This window comes from Tursiops truncatus, chromosome 12, assembly GCF_011762595.2.
Source record: "Tursiops truncatus isolate mTurTru1 chromosome 12, mTurTru1.mat.Y, whole genome shotgun sequence".
NCBI lineage: Eukaryota > Metazoa > Chordata > Mammalia > Artiodactyla > Delphinidae > Tursiops > Tursiops truncatus.
The window spans coordinates 49861260-49883556 of NC_047045.1; the positions used below are offsets into that span (position 1 = coordinate 49861260).

Here is a 22297-nt window from a genome sequence, read left to right on the forward strand (position 1 = left end):
GTCCTAAAGTTGGGTTTTCTGTGCCTTTCATTTCCAGAAAGTCCTTGATCTGAAGAAGCAGTTCAGTAAACCTACTGAATAAGCCATCTGATTGTATTAAGCTGAACTAAAATCTCTACAGCCCAGCTTCTTCCAAAGAGTACATCAACAAGGGACGATTAAGAGCCAAAACATGAAGAAAATTCACAATCTTTGTCACTTCCTTCCTCACATCAGATAATTAACCTGACTTGTAAAATTTAAAACTCAGCACAATATCTCCTGCTAAATGATGCAGTGATAACTTTTACATTCTGCTTTGACTAATTCCAAAACCATTTTTCCTTCAAAAGTGCAGTCTCAACTGTGACTAATACACACACGTATTTCAGGTTTCACCCAAACTCCACAAATCCCTTTTTGCTATACGTTTAGGATCTACGTTATAGTTATGTCCCTATGTTAGAACTAATTAGGTGAAAATGTTTCACTAAAAATAGCAGGTAGGATTCACACGAAGGTCAAACAGATTCCATTTGGCTTGAAATTTTCTATGTGGAATTTCATGGTGCATGCATGGGCTCTACTCTATCTAGTTTCCTTTGTCTTCTATTAGGACTAATCTAGACATTGGCCTTTCCCTTAGCTCTGCTGAAGCCAAAAGACAAGGATTCCAGTAACCTGGAAAGATAAAATATAAAACCTCAAATCTTTTGACATAAAAAAAAAACTTAAAACTAACAATTCACAGCAACCTTCACAGAAGATAAATAAGGGAAATGTTTTATCTCCATATTCATCTATAATGTAGTTAAAATTTGATTAATAAGGATTAATTGGGAATAAGATCTTTAACTAAAGTCTAAGCAGATTTGTTTCAAGTGTTATTATTTTTTAATCCAAAATCCACTAGTTTATTTCCTTACCTCATTAATAACTGTTCAGATATAATTCACTGAACATATAATTCTAGAAGATGTTATTTCATGGACTAAATCTTTAATATTAGATTATGTTATTGTTTATTATCCTTCTGAATCTTAAAACTAGAAAGTGGAAAAAAGTCTAGCTAATAAAGAATGTATTAAAGGTAATGATTATTAAACACCATTTCAAGACATAAATGCAAAACTAAACAACATACCTGACCGAATGACGAATCACTATCAGAGCAATTGTCTGTGCAGTAACTATTGCTTTTCTCCTTTTGGATTTTTTTCTGCCTTTCTTGACTTTGCATTTCATCTTCTTCAAACTTGTTGATCATAGAATCCACCACTATCATCATGATGTTCTTCAGGGAATGCATCATTTCTTTGTATCTTTAATTCAAAGCAATCTTTGTAAGAGAATGGCTATTAGCACAGATTAAAACATTCAACTAAATTAAACTACCCGATTATTTTTTTTCTTGTAAAGTCCCTTTAACAAACAATTCTAAAGAGAAAAGACAGTTTTTCTGAAAGAATAAATGGCACAACAGAATTCACACAACAGGAAAAAAAAATTAATAGGGAATCTAAAATGTGTTATTTCCCAAGTTTTTCCATCTGGTTACATGAACCAAGGCAGTAAAATTAAAAGAATCCAAGGCAAGATGTTCCAATGGCATAGATTCCAGTTATTAGTAACAAAGTCAACTATTAATATCAAACTACCAAAACCCAGCCTACTTTACACATCACTTTTATTCCTTTTTTTAATTTCTCTTTCTCTATCCTCCCTTCCTCTATTTTCTTTGCTTCCCTTCTCTCCTGCCTATAATTTATGTGTATAGACATCCATCACCACAATTGAGACCTAAATAAGTATTAAGAGATCAGTGGGTCCTTTCAAACAGAGGCTAGAGAACCCATTGTCAGAGATGTTAAGAAAAGGATTCCTGAAATTAGTAGAAGTTTGAACTGGATAATTTCTAAGATCCCTTTCAGCTCTAGCGGGTCTAAATATACATATATTTTAAAAACTTATAATAAATTTCTCCATTTATTAAGTGCAAACTCTCAAGCATCCATACTAACATTAGACTGAGATCCTCCAAAACCCTACAAATAGAATTTTAGAGCTAGATGGAAACGAAAATAATCTAGTCTACCCTTTATTTTACAAATGAGGAATATGAGATGTGAACTATTGAAATTTCTATATTTAAAATAAAAAGGCATAAAGATTTAAATAAACATAGTGAATAAAGTACTAAATTTGGAATCAGAAAACCTGGATTAGAAACCTGACTACTTTACATACAAGCTCTGTCATTATAAATAAGTCTATTTTTCCTCAACTATATATGAGATAAAAAGAATACAATCTAGGAGCACTCTTCTATCTACTAGATGGGATGCTGCCCAATTTATAAATTACTGAATAAAGCCATTTAGATCTTCAAATTAAAAGAAAAATACAATCTAGCTGATCTAGTTCACATAGCCATAGCAAGAAATAAATGAGAATATATATCTGAAAGTTCTTTGTAAATATAAAGCATGATAATATGTATGTTTATTGTTTATCATTATAACACTGGAAATACACTAGAAAATAAGCACAGAAACTTCCCTTTCTTTATATTTCTGGTCAATGCATCATATTAACTACATAAATCAGAGAAAGGATACTTCTCTCATAGAAGTAATAAAATCATGCTGGGGGATTTGGCTAAAAATAGTGGACTGAGTTTTTAAAGTTTAAAGAAATTTTTTGGGACTTCCCTGGTGGTCCAGTGGTTAAGACTCCATGCTCCCAATGCAGGGGGGCTCAGGTTCAATCCCTGGTCGGGGAACTAAGATTCCACATACCACAACTACTGAGCTTGCATGCTCTAGAACCCATGCACCACAACTAGAGAGCCCACGTGCCACAACTACTGAGCCTGCGTGCTCTAGAGCCCACATGCCACAACTAAAGAAGCCCATGCACTGCAACAAAGACCCAGAGCAGCCAAAATAAATTACTTAATTTAAAAAATAAAAACAAAATGAACTTTAAAGAAATTTTAAAATATATTTTAAATTATATATTATATACATTGTTATTAAATATATGTGATTTCTATATGTAATTTAAAACACATTATATAGTTAATATTATTTAACAATATATAATTTATATATTATATAACTATAAGTAAATTGAATATAATACATATAGCTGTATATGTACATATTTTTAAAGTCCCAGAAATTATGAGAAAACACAAAAATATTAAAAGAAAATTAGAATAGATTAGGAATGATACAGAGGGAAAACACATACAGAAAAGAACCGCTATAGAGGTGAGAAACAGTCCAGGGAAAATTCAAGTTTAAAGTAAAGGGATATAAAGAGCAAGAAGGGTAACACAACATTGTTAATCAACTATAATCCAATATAAAATAAAAAATTTTTTTAAAAAAGCAAGAAGGAATTGAATCCTAATACACTCATTAGACTAACTGGTGAAGTACATATAGGAACCGAGTGAGGAGGCCCCAGGCTCCTCCTCTACACATTCTGAGCACCAAGAAACAGGGAAGTATAATGATGCCCCAGTAGCAATCAATAGCTATCCACCAGAGCTGCTCTCCCCTTCCACAGTAATTGGATTATAGCTGGGAATAGGAGTAAACTACACTCCCCAGACTCCATTCCAGTTAGGTATAGCCATGTGAAGAACATAAACTCCTGTCCCCTTAAAATTTACAATACAGTGATTTAATAAAGGAATATAAAAGTAAATCTCAGGGGGAAGGGTGGGGGGAAGGGACAGTTAGGCAGTTTGGGATTGACATGTACACACTGCTATATTTACAATGGATAACCAACAAGGATCTACTGTATATACAGGGAACTCTGCTCAATATTATGTAACAACCTAAATGGGAAAAGAATTTGAAAAAGAATAGATACATGTATATGTATAACTGAATCACTTTGCTGTACACCTGAAACTATCACAACATTGTTAATCAACTATACTCCAGTATAAAATAAAAAGTTAAAAAAAATGTAAATCTCAATGATTTACAGGATAAGAGTAAGGGTAATTAAAATCCATAGAAAATCTGTTTCATTTTAGAAATACTTCCTCCAGAAAACATAAATTTCTTGAAACCACAAACATTAATTCTTCTGCAAGAAATATCAGCAAACGAGCTAAAGGTAGATAAAAGAATAATACTTAAAAAAACAAAAAACTAGAGAGTAAGGCCCTGAATATCAAGAGTTAAATAAACTAGAACTCAGTAGCAACTGCAGATTTGAAAAAGCCAAGGAGAGAATATGGACACCATTGAGAAGATTCCTTCATACTCCAAGAAGTTAAAATAAGAAAAAGCTCTAAGAGGTAGTGAAAAAACCCATACCAATTAGCAATGAAAATACACATTGCGAGTACTTCCACTTAATATATATGAGAATGTATGACAGATGCTACAAATGAGCTGTTTCATGTACAAACCTCTATTTAAAAAATAAATATCAAAATGTGTAATTAGGAAAGCAATTTGAAGTATTACAGTAAAAATGTTTTTAATAAATGTACTGTTGATACATTAGCCCTAAGTAGTTTCTAAAGAATCACACACACAAAAAGAAAGAAAATAATACTCTGTACAACTTAAAATCCTTCATCCATGATTCACAAAGCAGAAGACATTCATTAAGACATTTAAAATCTTTTTTCGGTAATTATTGTTGTATTAATTTTTACACATGAATGAACTAAAGCACAAGAAAATTAAATGTCTTACCCAGAGACAAAAAGTAATTTCCTAACAATCCCATGTAAAACTTTGCTTTTAGCATTAAAAAGCTTTCATTTTCTGACTAATGAAGAGTTTTAGTCCCCCTTTTAGAATAAGCTTAATGATACTGTCAGAAATAGACTACTAATTATAATAAAGTAGTCCCTCCTTATCTGTGGTTTCGCTTTCCACAGTTTCAGTCACCCACAGTCAACCGTGGTCTGAAAATATTAAATGGAAAATTCCAGAAATAAACAATTCATAAGATTTAAATTGTCTGCTGTTCTGAGTAGGTGATGAAATCTCGAGCCATCCAGCTGCCCAGCATGTGAATCATCCCTTTATTCAGTCCCGCCTATTAGTCACTTAGCAGCCATCTGGCTTATCAGATCTACTGGTCAAGGTATCCCAGTGATTGTGGTCAAGCCATCCTCATTTTAGTTAACAATGGACCCAAATCGCAAAGAGTAGTGATGTTAGCAATTCAGATATTCTCTTACTATGCCTAATTTATAAATTAAACTTTACCATATTTATGTATGTACAGGAAAACACATAGGATTTAGTACTATCCATGGTTTTAAGTATCCACTGGGGTCTTAGAATGTATCCCCCTGTAGGAAAGCAGGGATACTGTATTATCCAAAGATGGAAGTGGCTCTAGTTTTGTTTTTTCATCAAATCAGTAAATAAGAAATCTTGATCTCCATGGCTTTTAACTTAATATATATTGTGGTTAGAACTTGCTAAATTTATTAATAGCTGCACACTGTCACTTTGTTCATAACATGTTTAAACAATCAGTTGTCACAAGGGGAAAGAGGTCTCATCCAACATCATAAAGAAATGTTTAACAATTTCAAAATAAATCAAATAAAATTTTTAAAATATAATAGGTAATATAAGCTCAGGTATATATTTCAATTTTTCTACTACTTGAAAGAGGGGCTATATCTCAAGCTTCAGCACCTGCCTTCAAACTGCAATAGGAAGCAACCATGATGGTCCAGCATGGAGAGAAACCAGATGCCAAAGGCACTTAAAAACATCACATAAATCCAAGTTCACAGTCTAGAATTAACAAAGCAAATGTCATGTGTCCAAATCATCACCAAAAATAAATTTTGGGGGTCCAAATTTTTAAAGTTTTACTGTGCATAAAAATTATGCAAAATTTTTATCAGAATAAAAAATCATTGCAATCTAGCTTCAAAAAGCAATTTTTAACATTAGATAACATTAATATGCTACCTACCCTAAGAATTAGAAACTAAATAGAGCTACACTAATAAGTATGAATTAAGAAGAAAATAGAAATTTATGCTCTCTACTTGCCCATTCTGCCCTTTATAGCCCTAAAGAATCTTCTGTTATGTTACATTTCATGCGGGGCAAGAGGGGATGGGGGGGAGAACCAGACCTTCAATCATCAATCATATGCCAGTGTTGAAAGATAACTAAAGTGAGAAATACCTAAGTAGCTGAGTTTAAACAGGAGAAGGAAATTTCAAATCTTCTTTCATCTCAATTACTGCTCTGTATTAAACTGTTTTCTGAGTGAGAGTCAGGCATTTTGTCATGCTATCTCACTGCTCAAGAACTCAGAGTGGCTGAGACCTAAAAAGAGTGAAGAAGCATTAGGAACAAGACAAGGATGTCCCCTCTCCCCATTGATTTTCAACATCCTACTGGAAGTCCTAATTAATGCAATAAGACAAGAAAAGGAAATAAAAGGCAAACAGACTGGGAAGGAAGAATAAACTGTTCGCAGAAGACATAATCATCTATGCAGAAAATCTGAAAGAATTAACCGAAAAACTCCTAGGACAACTAAGTGATTATAGCAAGGTTGCAGGATACAAGGTTAATATACAGAAGTCAATCACTCTCCCACATACCAGCAATGGACAAGTGGAATTTGGAATTTAAAACATAATACCATTTATATCAGCACCCCCCAAAATTAAACACTTAGGTATAAATCTAACAAATATATACAAGATTTATATAAGGAAAACTATAAAACTCTATTGAAAGAAATTAAAGAAGAACTAAATAAATAGAGAGACAGTCCATGTTCAAGGATTAAGAAGACTCAATTCTCCTCAACTTGATCTACAGATTCAACACAATCTAAATCAAAATTCCAGGAAGCATTTTGTAGATATCAACAAAATTATTCTAAAGTTTATATGGAGAGACAAAAAACCCAGAATACCCAGCACACTACTGCAGGAGAAGAACAAAGTTAGAGGACTGACACTACCCAACTTCAAGACTTACTATAAACCTACAGTAATCAAGACAGTGTGGTATCGGCCAAAGAAAAGACAAATAGATCTGTGGAACAGAATAGAGAGCCCAGAAATACCCTTAAATATAGTCAACTGATCTTTGACAAAGAAGCAAAGGCAATATAATGGAACAAAGATAGTGTTTTCAACAAATGGTGCTGGAACAACTGGACATCAACATGCAAAAAAAATGAATCTATATATGTACCTTATACCTGCACAAAAATTAACTCAGACTGGATCACAGACCTTAATATAAAATGCAAAACTATATACCTACTAGAAAATAACATAGGAGAAAATGTAGATGACCTTGGATTTGGCATGACACGAAAGATACTTCATTAAAATTAAAAATTTCTGATCTGCAAAAGACACTATTAAGAGAATGAAAAGACAAGCCACGGACTAGGAGAAAATATTTGCAAAAGACATACCTGACAAAGGACTGTTATCCAAAACATACAAAAACTCTTAAAACTCAACAATAAGAAAACAACGTGATTAAAAAATGACCCAAAGTTCTTAACAGATAACCTCACCGAAGAAGATAAACAGATGACAAATAAGCATATGAAAAGATGCTCCACATCATATGTCATTAGGCAAATGCAAACTAAAACAACAATGATATACCATTACACACCTATTAGAATAGCCAAAATCTGGAATACTGACAACATCAAATTCTGACAAGTAAGTGGAACAAGAACTTTCATATATTGTTGATGAAAATGCAAAATGGTACAGCCACTTTGGAAGACAACTGGGCAATTTCTTACAAAACTAAACACAATCTTACAATGTGACCCAATCATGCTCCTAAAACCCCGCACACGATGTTTATAGCAGCTGTATTCATAACTGCCAAAACTTGGAAGCAAGCAAGATGTCTGATACATTCAAACAATCGAATTTATTCAGGGCTAGAAAGAAATGAACTATCAAGCCATGAAAAGTTTCCATGGAAGAAACTTAAATGTTTTTTTAATTGAAGTGTAGTTGATTTACAATGTTTCAGGTGTACAACAAAGTGATTCAGTTATACATATATATGTACATATATATATATTCTTTTTCAGATTCTTTTCCACTATAGGTTATTACAAGACATTGAATATAATTCCCTGTGCTACTTAAATGCATTTTATTAAGTAAAAGAACCCAATCTGAAATGCTACATACTGTATAGTATGTATGACATATGTCATACTGTATGACATTCTGGAAAAGGCAAAACTATGGAGACAGTAAAAAGATCAGTGATTGCCAGGGGTAGGGAGGGGGAAGGATGAACAAGCAGAGCACAGAGGATTTTAGGGCAGTGAGACTACTCTATATGATATTATAATGGTGAAAACATGTCATTATAAATTTGTCCAAAACCACAGAATGCACAACGCCAAGAGTAAGCTATAATGTAAACTATGGACTCTGGATAATAAAGATGTGTCAATGTAGGTTCCTTAATTGAAACAAATGTCCCATAAGCTGTGTAGTGCAGCCCCTCCCCCCCAAAAAAAAAATTTGTACCACTCTGGTGCAGAATGTTGATAATGGGGAAGTCTATATATGTGTAGTAGCAGGAGGTATATGGGAAATCTCTGTACCTTCTGCTCAGTTTTGCTGTGAGCCAAAAATTGCTCTAAAAATAACGTCTATTTTAAAAAAGTGAAAAGTGAAGGAGTAAGTGACACAAATATTTAGGGAAAGGACATTCTAGGTAGCAGAAGCAACATAAATACAAAGAGCCCTGAGGGAGGACTTTGCTTGGCTTGTTTGAGAAAAAACAAGACCAGTGTGGCTGGAGCAGTGGAAGAGGGAAAATGATAAGAAATCAGGTAGGAGAGGCTCATGGTGGGCCTTGTAGGCGACAGAAGAAACTCTGGATTTTATTTTGAATGAGATGAGAAGCCTTCAGAGAGTGTTGCGTGGAAGAGTGGCATGATCTGAATCACTGGTTTAAAGAATCATTCTGGCTGCTATGAGGTGAAAAGACTGTAGGGGACATGGGTTAAGGGTGCTTTCAAGGAACGCTGTTGAGAGAAAAATTACTTTAAAATATTACTGTGGGCATACTCACTCTTTAGATTCCTGAGTTCTTTTAGTAACATGCTGTACCACTGTGTCATAGCCAAATTCCTCACCCTGATTCTGATCAGATGTCCATTTTTCTATTTCTTCTTCAATCATAGACCCCAAAGTATTACATATATACTGTCTAAGGTATTTCACAAATTCATAGCTGAAACAAACATTTAAAAAATAAATGCAGTAAATATCATGAACTCACTTATCAACCATACCCAGAAAAAATGTTAGCACAGAAAGATTTGTAACATATAATCAGATTTCTTACCTTAAACCAGGATTAAATTAGTCATTCATCCCAAATCATATAGCTAATCTAGAATTTTGTTGTTTTTTTCTGAGACACTTGGAAAAGATCACATTTAAAGATGATGACAGTAGACAGCAAATTTCGGGACCAGCACAAACTTTAGGGGGTTAGGAGTCTTTTCACACTTCTTTTTTATGCTCATATCTTTTACGTGTGATGCTTAATGGTAGGGAAAGCAGTTGTTAAAGATTTTCACAACTGTTCAAGCTGATGAAGAAAATCACACTAGATAACAGTAATTATAAAAGAATAAATAGGAAAAGGTTAAGCTCCAATCGTCAAGAGTTTTTTGTACATTTGTAAATTGTGTTCATTTTGAACTGACCTAAATTCCACCTAATCAGCTTTTGTCTGACTATGTTCACAAGAAGTCGCTCAGACAATTCAATACATTGGACCTTCTTCTTCATACTGTTAGGTTGATGCTAACATTAAAATCCATTTGCAAACTCAGACAATAAGCAAATATGAGAGGGCAAGAGTTCCAAAAGTGGATAATTATATTATGAAACATGTTTACTGAAAATAAAGAGCAATGATTATAATTAATATCACGATTTAGAAAGGATTAAAAAGTTTTTGTGGTCCCTTAAATGACAAAGATAATTTAGGATGGGCCATTTTTGTAAATGCCACTATGTTCAAGACTTGTAGTTTGAATATATCACTGTATAAGAGCCTTGCATATATGCAGTACAGGAGATCAAGGAGAGCCTGAATAATTTTCTTCACATAATTATAAGTCCATCATGGTATCCAGCATACAGTCTTCAGTTTAATATTTATTAAATGATTGTATGTCCTCTAAAGAACAGCCACCTTTTACCCAGGTAGCCAAAGGATCTCATTTTCAATTTTAACTGCTTTTGATTTGGATTTCCTGCCCTGCCCATTTCTCCTCAACTCTGAACCCATTGCTGCTTCCTGGAATCTCCATGGCTGCTTCAGTAATGTAAGTGGCAGACCTGCCATAGACGATGCAGGCTCCAAAAGTCAAGCAGAGATACTTGACATGAAGCCATGTAGTATTATAGAAAAGGTACAGGCTCAGAGTCAAAACGGCCTGAAGGTCAGCTCCAGCTCTACCACTCTAGCTGGAGTGGCCTGGGACAAGTCTGTTTTTCCATCTGTAACTTGGAAATGATCATGTCTGCTTCATTCCACTATTTTAAATTCAGGAGGCAATAGACAAGAAACTTAATTATTATAAACAACAAAATTAAGAAGGATATTCTCTACTCTGACAGTGTCAACTTCAGACTCAACACAAACAGGTGATTCCTTTAGTTCTTTCATCAGCCAAAATGTCTCCCCAGAATCTAGACCTATACAGGCATACCTCGTTTTATTGCACTTTATTGTGCTTCACAGATATTGGGAGTTTTTAACAAACCGAAGGTTTGTGCCAACCTTGCATCAGAGCAAGTCTATCAGCACCAACAGCATTTACTCACTTTGTGTCTCTGTGTCGCATTTTGGTAATTCTCACAATATTTCAAACTTTTTCATTATTATTATATTTGTTACAGTAATCTGTGATCAGTGATCTTTGATGTTACTACTACAACTTACTGAAGGCTCAGATGACGGTTAGCATGTTTAGCAATCAAGAATTTCTTAATTACGGTATGTACTTTTTTTTACATAATGTTATTGCACACTTAATAGATTACAGTATGGTGTAAACACAGCTGTTATATGCACTAGGAAACCCCCCAAAAAATCATGTGACTCGCTTTATTGTAATATTTGCTTCATTGCAGTGGTCTGGAACCAAACACACAATATCTCCGAGGTATGCCTATATATTAACTACCTACTGGACAAGGCTACTTTATGTTTTTTTCACCGTATCAACCAGCACAGTCAATACCAAATTTATCATCCTACCCATCCGCTCAAAAACCACGTTCTCTTCTGACATATATCTTTGTTAATGGTACCATCCTTCAATCAGATACCTGTGTATAGCCTCAAACAATCTTCTCTATTACACCTCAGATCTAATTAGTTACCAAGCTCTGTAATTCTGTAAATTCTTCCTCCACAACTTCTCTTTCCTTTCCCACTGCCATCAGACTAATGTTCACATCTTCATAACTTTAGCTAAACAATTGCAAGGGCTCTCTTAGGTCATCCTATAAATCAGTGGTTCTTAAAGTATAACATGGGGCTTCCCTGGTGGCACAGTGGTTATGAATAAGCCTACCAATTCAGGGGACACGGGTTTGAGCCCTGGTCCGGGAAGATCCCATATGCGGTGAAGCAACTAAGCCCATGTGCCACAACTACTGAGCTTGCGCTCTAGAGCCCATAAGCCACAACTACTGAGCCCACATGCCACAACAAGTGAAGCCTGCACGCCTAGAGCCTGTGCTCCACAACAAGAGAAGCCACCACAATGAGAAGCCGCACACTGCAACGAAGAGTAGCCCCCGCTCACCGCAACTAGAGAGAGCCCTCGTGCAGCAACGAAGACCCAACGCAGCCAAAAATAAATTAATTAATTTTTTAAAAAAGTATAACATGGATAAGAATCACCTGAAGGGCTTATTAAAACACAGATTGCTGGGCCCCACTCTCAGAGGTCCAATTCAGGTATACTGTGGGCCCAAGAATTTGCATTTCTAACAAGTTCCCAGGTGATGCTGACGCTGATGCCAATGCTGCTGGTCCTAGTACCATAACCTGAGAAGCACTGATCTAGATACAGATTCTGTATTCAGATAGCTTTTAAACTAGCCTAAGTGTCTTATAACTCTGATCAGCAGATTCCTACAATGCTGTGTTAGTTTCTGGTGTACTGCAAAATGATTCAGTTATACATATACATGTATATTCTCTTCCATAATCTTTTCCATTAGAGTTTATATATTATAATTTATTAGACCCATCCATTTTAAATGTTGATTTTTTTGTTTAGGGTATTTCTAAACCAAATCTTTGCATATTTTATACAAAATGGTGAAAACTTACACAGCCAAGATATCATAAAGGTATCACCGCTTTCTTTGAAATGACTTTGAAAATGAAAAGGATCCAGATAACCCTTTCAGCCCAGTGTGATCTCACAGCCAGTCTCTTACTACTGGGAAAGAGAAGAGAACAGTGAATGTGGAAGAAAGTGAAGAGAGAGACGAAAAGTCCCTAAAAATAATTCTGATCCTCTTCACAATCCTGCCCAAGGCTAGTCAATCAGACACATCAGTTTTCTTTGGCATCTCTGAGATATTCAGTGAGAAATGGAAGGTGGGGCAAGCCTGAGTTATTTCCCTGAAATTGAAAGAAGAGCCTTTCTGAGGATGAATCCCACCATCAACACCTACTATGGAATGGCAGTATTACCCTAGTCCCTTACTTTCATCAGCCTTATCTCTGTGCCACAAATCAGACAATTAGGAGAAACGAATATTTAACTGAGAAATATAACTCTTGTGTTTGCTTTGTTTAAAGCCCAATCTGTAAGTAACAAAAATGATATTTTCATAACAAAGGCAGTAAGAAAGTATAATGCAAGCCCATTAACAAAATGTATTCAAGAAAGTTAAGACAATATCATTCTAAAATAAAAGACATATTTTTAAAATCCCCACTATTTAGCATCAGATGTAAATAACAAATATGCTGGGAACATTTTTAAATCTGTTCTTTGGGAACTTAAGTAACCACACACTTTTTTTTTTAATGACATCACTTTGACCTATGACCACAATAACATCTCCCTGAAGACCCCATTCAAAATGCTTTAAAGTTTTGGTTCATTTGCCAAGTTAAATTAACCCAAGGACCCCAAGTCTGAATCTTGCCTTAATGGGTTACTGCTCTTTTCAAATGAATCTTTTAAGAAAAAAGATCTCTTGAGAGGTCAGGTCCTCTACCATGGGAGGACTACCAGGCTGCCTATGACCTTAGGATGCTCTACTGACTCACTGATCATTGGAAAACTCTGAGAGTCTCCAATCCCAAATTAGTGAAAATAGTATTTCTTCAAGTGGGCCCTTCTACTCCGTGGGTAAGAGTAATCCACGTCTTCAAATTCCCATCCGATAATTCATTTTGTGTTGGTTCTTTTACCATCTGAATTCATGGCAATACCCAAAAAAATCCTAGAAGTAAAATACACAGCAATGTGTCTGATCATTCTTCTTTACTTCTGACAAATATGAAATTTTTCACATTTACACAGGAAAATTTTATTAAGTTAAGTAAAAGAACATTCACTGTTTTCCATTCTTCTTTCCTCACCTTTATTACCTAGGAAAATTTAAGGATTTTTTTCTCATGATGAACTTCTGACATGTTCAAATGTTGATATCAAAATATACAGAGATTACTATTACAGTATAAGGACATAAAAAATCTAATACAAGTTTGTTTGAGGAAATCATCCTCTTAGCTATTTAAAAAAGAACTTTTTCAATAATATACAGAAAAATTATCAGTAATATGTTTTAAAAAGATAACTTATTAAGTTATGAATTATAATGCTGATATTTGGAATCCTTAAAATGGATTATATTTCAGGATTATAGGACTTATTATATGATAAACTTAACTTTATATATATTAGTGTACAAAATGCTATGTTTAAAAAAAAGAATGAGTATTTTATACTACCTACAATCTTTTAGGTCAAAGAATAAGTCTCTGAATCATGATAAACAGTTACTAAATGCATTCATTAATTATGGAAGCATACATATAATTCTTAGCGATTTCTTCTATGCAGGGATAACACTTTACATAATGGATGTTTTCTTGAAGTTAAACATACTAAAGTTCACTAATATACTAGAGTTCACTAATTAAACATACTAGAGAGTTCACTAATTTAGAAAGTCACTGGTAGATTCTTCTGTAAAAAAAAAAAAAAAATCCCAATTCAATAAATACAATTGTGCTCCTTCTGTATCAAACCAAAAATATATCAGATTAGAGGGCTACAAAGAAGAGCCTCTGCATTAGAGACTGTTACAATCATTAGGGTTGCTAAGTATTTATATACTTAGCAATCCTAATGATATATATATATATATATATATATATATATATATATATATATATAGCAATTCTCATTGAAATGCAAGTAAGTATTTTCTAGCTCTGTGGTTCTCAACCCTGGCTGCATATTAGAATCACCTAGAGAGTTTTTCCAAAAATACTAAGGCCCAGTCTCTACCACTCCCCCTCTGCCAAGCCCACCAGGAAATTTGGATTCACTTATGGTTAAAGTTCATCATCAGTGTTTTTTTAAACAAACTCCAATCAATCCTAGTGTAACCAAGACTGAAAACCAGGGCTGTTGTTTTTTTTTTAAAGGAAGCCAGTCTAAGTGTAAGAATTTAAACAATACACAGACACATAATGAAAGCACTGTCTTCTTCCCTACCTCTCACCCCTCCTGCAAGCCTCAAATCCTAGCTGCCACTTTCAAAGAAAAGAAAGAAAGCTTGGATCTTTTAGAGAAAGTGTACAGTTTAGGGTAAAAAAAAATAAATAAAAGAGGCTATGGAAAGCAGAGATAGGTTAGGGCAGCTGCACTGTGGGGCAAATCCCCAGATAGGGCAAATCCCCAGATAGGGCCATTCTGCCTACACTATGGTTTCTCTCCAAATGACTGCTTTCTTCCCCCACTTTATTATACTACCTGAAATTCCATCATTCATGGACTCAATTGTTTTAACAACCAGCTTCTTACAAAAATGCCAATAGCCTAGAGATACCAGTTTCCCCTATAAAACTATTTAATAAGATTATTTTTCTTGCTATTATACCAGGACAACATCGGGTGGATTTAAAGAACCAATGTTCTGATAGTGGAGATGGGATGACAGATAATTCTGGTGTATGAAACACTTCGGGAAGCAACATATACCTAAGTGACTCAAGAACATTTAGCATTCAAGGAGAGTTAGGTCAGTGAATAGAAAGACAAATGAAAATATGAGTACCTGGACTGACAGTTAGGATCTCATCAAACTCTGAGACTGTAAGATACTATGAAAATACCAAACACAAGCATCTCCTCCTCTTTCCTCCTTCATAAGGAGTTCCTTCCTCCTAAGACACAGATCTCAGGCTAGTGCAGCTAACACATGAATTTTATTATCTATATTTTTAAGACTAAAAATTACTCAAACTACTTTTAGAATTATAAATCTTACTTTTAAGACTACAAACTTTTATAATTTGAATGTGTCTGGGATTTTTTAGGTAGGCCACAAGTAAATCTCTTTATTAAATAGTAAATATTAACTATGCAATTAATCGGCAGGCCTTTAATCTATCTAATAAACCGTTGAAGAAGAGTTAAAATTAACACAATAGTCATTACACTGCTGAAAGGAACCAGAATGATCCAACTTTAACTTGAAAAGCATTTAAAAATTGACACAGCTAAAGCAATATTTATAGGCAAATGTGTAGTCTTAAATGTTTACATTAAAAAAAGAAGAAAAGCTGCAAATAAGTGAGTTAAACATTCATCACAAATTTTAAAAAGTGTCCCAGGAAGGGAAAAAAGAAGAGCAGAAATTTTAAAAACCATAAAATAAATACATAATAGAAAGGAAAATTGAAGTTAATAGCTAGTTCTTTGAAGACTAATAAAATTAGTCTAGATAAACCTCTAGCAGAACAGATGGAGAACAAAGGAGGAAAGGCATAAATTTAAAAAAAGAATAAAAAGGGGACAATTACAGGTACTGGAAATATTTAAAAAGTAATAGGATATTAACAAAAATCTTTATACAAATAAATTTGAAAATCTAGATTAAATGGACAAATTCCCAGAATATGATCCTAGCAAAAACTCAATAATCTGAAAATATTTTAAACAAGTATTTACATGTGAAATAAAAACCAGAAATTAAACCCCAAATTTAATGCTTGATGTGGATTTGTTTGAGGTAAATAAGTATTACCTGAGTATAATAAACATTAACAACCAAAACTGAATTTGAGAAAGTTGCAGTTTTTCTATATTCCTCTGTTTAAGTAATAAATCAATAGCTAACCAATAAAAGCTGGTCTCTGGTATCTCCAAAATAAAGAATATTATCATGCAATATCAGCTCTTAATAGTGGACTTAATGAATAAACAGGAAAATCATGGAAATACAAAAGAAAGCATATGTATAACCAGAAATACTAATTAACAAAAAAATTCCGTCCACACCTCTTAAAACTCCCTTGAGAATCTGGTGAAAACTGTAATGCTCTCCCCATAAAACTGCAAGTAAACACAAACTTTTGTACAGAATATTAAAGGGTTCAAGGATTCCCCTGATGCCCACATATGAAGCAGGTAGGAATTCCAGATAAGAACTTCAGGGCATGCAAAAGTCAGTAAAGATAACATAACAAGAAAATTGTTAAATGTCATCTTCTATGAGATCAAAATGAAAGGCAAACACGTAATTAAAAATATCATTACTGGGGCTTCCCTGGTGGCGCAGTGGTTGAGAGTCCGCCTGCCGATGCAGGGGACACGGCTTCATGCCCCGCAACGGGAGAGGCCACAACAGTGAAAGGGCCGCGTACCGCAAAAAAAAAAAAAACATTACTACTAATAATAAATTGAGGCACCTGGAGGTAAACTTTTCGATGGAGAGGCTTAATTTAAATTACACATGACTCAAATCAAAAGAAAAACACACGTCTCTAGGGAAACATAGCCTTCAAGATTTACCTCAAATGGTAAATCTTCCTATCTTCCTACGGTAAAACTTCCTATCTACTGCTCCCAAACCCAGAGCACTCTGTACTTCTATAGCACTTATACTCCTGACATGTATCACAGGCATTTGAGTATGCACCTTATCCCTCTGTAGGAACTTAAGCTATTCCATAGGAAGTTAATCTCTCTGGAGTGTTCCTGTCGTGCTCGAAATGCATAATTGGTGCAGCCACTGAAAGATCAGATCAGCAAAGCAACAGGGATCTTGGGAACTCAATGCTTTTGAGGTATAGTGACAGAAAGCCCTTGGGATGATAGAATTATTCTCAAATGAACAAGAATAATTTACAACTAATGTTACTATGTTGCCCAGGAGAAAAAAAATAATAATTAGGATATGTCGGTTGTGTCAGTAAAAACACAGAGGAAGCATAAGGTTTGGAAAACGAGAATATAACATAAATTCGGTATCTGATTAAATAAAGGAAATCATGAACCTCCAACTTGACAACAATCAAGTGAACATTCTTTTTTTTTTTTTTTCCTTTTTTTGCGGTACGCGGGCCTCTCGCTGCTGTGGCCTCTCCCGTTGCGGAGCACAGGCTCCGGACGCGCAGGCTCAGCGGCCATGGCTCACGGGCCTAGCCGCTCCGAGGCATGTGGGATCTTCCCGGACCGGGGCACGAACCCGTGTCCCCTGCATCGAGCAGGCGGACTCTCAACCACTGCGCCACCGAGGAAGCCCCAAGTGAACATTCTTTATCCAACTACATTTTGATCTTTTCTGGATCAGCTGGTTTGTTTGCTTAAGAAATCAAAAGGAATTTTACTTGTGAAAATTTTCATCAGTTTCCTCCAGATGTAAGAGGATCTCCTCGGCGCACTCCAGGGAGGGAGCCCCCGTGATTTTCTCCTTCACGCTCTGGAACAACTGCCTCAGCATCGCCTGCAGCATCACTTCGACCTCGCCAGAGACATGGGCCATCCTGTCAGAATCAAACGCCCATGCCCTTTGCTGAGGGTCGCAGCAAATGCCGCGCCCTGCGCAAGCGCGTCCCCACCCAGCCCCCACCGGCGCACAGCGCCGTTCCCCGGGAGACCGCGGCAGGCGCTTAGGGGCGGGCCCTCGGCTGCCGGCGCGTCGTCCAGAAAAACAAGTTACCTTGCGTTGGGGAAACAAGAATCCTCGAGGTCCCGCCTTTGGAACTCGTCGCTGCCGCCCTTCCGGGCCAAGAGGATTCAAGCTGCACTGACTAAGAGCAAAAAAGAGATCCCAAAGGCTCTGCGGGTGGACTTGACGGCGGGACGTCACCGCTACGCGTGACGTCCGCACGTTGACGTGACTTTCCAGATGGGAGGGAGGGCCGCTTGACAACCTGCCCGGGCTCCTAGAGGAAGTTTCAGGTGCGCTCGCTGAAAGGGCTGTAGGTGGGAGGAAGAAAAGGGTAGGAGGAGAAAGGGGTCAATAAAAGAAAGATAATAGAAGTGAAACTGAAAGCAGCTTGAAAAGTTTTAATTGCGTGAATGGTATTGAAGTGTTGCAATGATCTTTCCTTCAAACAGCTAACACCTATTGACTCCTACCCTTTACCAAGCACCTTGCTAGGAGCTGTGAAGAAGAGGACGCTGTCACATTCTAACAAACAAGAAGTCAGCGATTACAACACAGTGCAATTAAGTGTTACGATAGAGAAATGCGCCAGGTAGGTGCTGTGGAAACCTAGAATCACCTTTTAACCCAAAAGAAGAGTCAAGGAAAGAAGTGAAGAGAAAACAAACTGAACGTGCAAAGGGTAGGGACCTGAGAGAGTGTAGCATATTCCGGTACTTGAATTTTGAGAATTAGAAAGAGGAGGAGAGGAGTCTAGAGAAGTAAATGGACCACATCGGAAAGGGTCATATTTGGCACTTTTAAGGGATCAGAGGTTTGTCTTGAAAGTAGTAGAACACAATGGGATTCCAGAACTAAATCGTGAGATATCATATGTAAAGATCACTCTGCAGGAAGTTGCAATGGATAATCATGGTCCTTCATACAGTTTCCAATCTAGGTAAATCCCCAGTCCATGGTCATGTCCAAGCTGCAAGGTACCAACCCATCGGTGTTGGTTAGGATCAGATCCTGGTGTCTACAGAATAGTCAATCCCAAATCACTGATATGTGGTTCAATGTCAATAAATTCTCCCTTATCCAGCTTTATATTTTATGCCCCTGGTCCAACAACATCTGATTCACTTTACATGTTAGCCAGGATCAATGACTTCTTTGTCTATGCTGTTACTTCCAGGAGCAAAAGTATGATATATCTTTGCCAGCTCTAGCAGCATGTTTCTTGGTGAAATATATGCTCAATTTTGGTTGTCTTATTACCACATTAAGAAAAAAACAAACTGGCAGAGTAGGCATACTAGTACCTTTATTTGTGGGTGAAGCTATAAAAGCCAATACCTGTATGTGCGTAGAATCACCAGCATGTGACAACTGCATTTTCAGACTAACACAGGTGAATTATATTGGCAATTCAGACACCAGGATTAACATAGCCATTAGCGATGTAATTTTTTGAAATGGTAGACTGTTATTGGTAAAATTCAGAACAAAATAAAATATACTCTTTATTTACATAGTTTTTGCATTCCTAGAAAAGTCAGTGTATTAAAACTGTGCCAAATATTATTTTTATATAAATGGAATCAGTTCATGGACTCAGATACTTATCAAGAGCTTTTTAATCTACATGAATGTCCAGCAGGACTGTTGAAAGTCATATTGGAACCAGAACAATTCTTTTGTGTGGGAGAGTGTCCTTTGTATTTCAAGATGTTCAGCATCCCTAGCTCACACTACAAATACCAGTAAATGCCATCAAATTATTGTGATGACAGAGTGTCCCCCACATATTTCTAAAATGCTTTCTTGGGAACAGTGGGGGGTGATTTGAACTGCACAGATTGAAAACCACTGTTCTAAAGGATATACCTTGGGAAGAAGGAAAAAAAACTTAAAAGAATACCTGATATTCAAAAAGGAAAATTAGCCAAGAAGGGGTGAGGGGAGTAATGTATTTAAATAAACCTCAATAAATCTTGTCTGTATAAAAAAGTAATTTATAATATTCTAATTTGTGAAGGTGAAAATGCATAATATTAAAATACTATAAGCAACCCTGGGTAAGTAGGAAATATAATAAGTTGAAGTATTCTGCAATCCTTGAATTTTTCTGAAGGAAGTTTAAGATATTAAACTTGGTCAGGTAGGCATGGTGAAATTTCAGATGTAACCATTAAAAGACTAGATATAGAGAACTTAAATTCAAAAAATGGAGGGAAAATGATATAAGGAGATTTAAGGATAGAAAAACAAAAACCCAATCAATTGGAAAAAAAATCAAGTAAGAAAACAGAAGCATAAGAAAAATGGGAAAAATTTAAAATATACAAAGATACATGACAGATAAAGTACAGAACATTGCTAGATTTAAATGAACTCAACGCTCCACTTAAAGGAACTGTCAGATTAGATTTTTAAATAGCTAGCTAAATGCTATTTATAAAAACCCTAAAAACATAGAAACATTAACATTAAAAAGGTGAGGAAAGAAAAACTAGGTGAATATTATCCAAGAAAAAGTTGTTGAAGCTATATTTGTGTCAGCAAAAATGAAATTTAAGAAAAAGAGATGTTAGGAATATGGCATGTCGCTTCATAATTTTAAAATATTAATTCAACGGGAAGATATAGCAATTTTAAATGTAAAGTAAGTAAGCAAAACTTCCAGTCTCTCCAAAAGTCTTTAATTTCCCAGAGGTTTCTGCACATGTTCTTACAAAATATCCTTGAATAAGATGCACTTCAGAGTTGAATAAAATCTTTTTTTTTTAGATTTGCTTTTTTGGATTACAAGATACAGGTAAAGAAAATACAGTTGTCTCAGCAATACACAGTTAGCATTTATGCAGGCCTGAAATATCATTTATCATTGTTAAAGATACAATAGCCTCTCAAAATATCCAGAAATTGTTGTGCCAACCTAATTATTCGTTATTCAGACTGTAATAATCCTATCATTTTCGTGACTCAGTTTATCTTGTTTTATCATCTCTGTTTCTACTGCCTCTGACCATCTTTTCTCAATGCCTCCTGCATTCAAAACTCCATAAGACTCTGTAGAGGATGCCATGGCACACAATAGACCATGCAGCTAATTTTGCTTCACTGTGAACTTTCAGTAAGTTTGCTAATGTTTTTTTTTTTTTTTTTTTTTTTTGCGGTACAAGGGCCTGTCACTGTTGTGGTCCCTCCCGTTGCGGAGCACAGGCTCCGGACGCGCAGGCTCAGCGGCCATGGCTGACGGACCAAGACTAGCATTACTGGCTAGTCTTTACATGGAAAAAAAGGAAACTTATATTTTAAAAATTAATTTGTTTTAGCATTATTGGATAGTCTTTACATGAAAAAAAATCCTAAAGCAAAGCAATTTTAAGGATTAGCAAACTGGGCTTCCCGGCTGGCGCAGTGGTTGAGAGTCCGCCTGCCGATGCAGGGGACACGGGTTCGTGTCCTGGTCTGGGAAGATCCCACATGCCGCGGAGCAGCTGGGCCCGTGAGCCATGGCCGCTGAGCCTGCGTGTCTGGGGCCTGTGCTCCGCAACGGGAGAGGCCACAGCAGTGAGAGGCCCGCGTACCGCAGGAAAAAAAAAAAAAAAAAAAACCAACTCCTCTGAAGTATTAAAAAGTTTAAATTAGTGATATAGCCAAGTATTAAACTGAAGAAATTAAAGTGTTATGTAATAATGAATAATAGACATGAAAAAATCTTCAGCCACACTGGTTAAAAAAGAAAAAAATGCAAGCTAAAACAAGGTAACCAATTTACAAAACTAGCAGAGTTCTAGAGCATATATATATTTAGGATTGAACAATATGCAGTGAAATGATTACTCTTTTATTATGTTATAAGGAGTACATGTAAGCAAAATCTTGGAAATGAAACTGGCAATATATATCAAGAACTTTTGACTCAGTAATTTTATTTCTAAGAATCTACTCCAAGGATTAGAGATGCAGTTGATAGATTTATTATGAGGATGTTTACAGACAGATTATTTGCAACTTTAAAAAACAAGAAAAGCTCCTAAGTATTTCATAATAGGTTGAAGGTTAAATAAATTATGGCATAGGCATATGCTGTTAATATCAGCCATTTAAAAATATGTTTCC

General features: G+C 35.5%; 1 protein-coding gene across 6 annotated transcripts in view; it reads right to left on the reverse strand.

Annotated features, from left to right (window-relative positions):
* Positions 1-18345, reverse strand: part of TBC1D32 (TBC1 domain family member 32) — a 183058-nt gene extending 164713 nt beyond the window's left edge. For 5 of the 6 annotated variants that reach the window (XM_033867669.2, XM_073789535.1, XM_033867670.2 and 2 more), the window contains exons 1-4: positions 18239-18345; positions 17907-18062; positions 9081-9242; positions 1124-1301 (exon numbers count right to left, since the gene is read on the reverse strand). In XM_033867669.2, the coding sequence (XP_033723560.1) occupies positions 1124-1301; positions 9081-9242; positions 17907-18061 (495 nt within the window). In that variant the 5' untranslated portion in view covers position 18062; positions 18239-18345. The remainder of the gene's footprint in view (positions 1-1123; positions 1302-9080; positions 9243-17906; positions 18063-18238) is intronic. The other variant, XM_033867671.2, reaches the window with a different exon arrangement.
* Positions 18346-22297: the final 3952 nt, after the last annotated feature.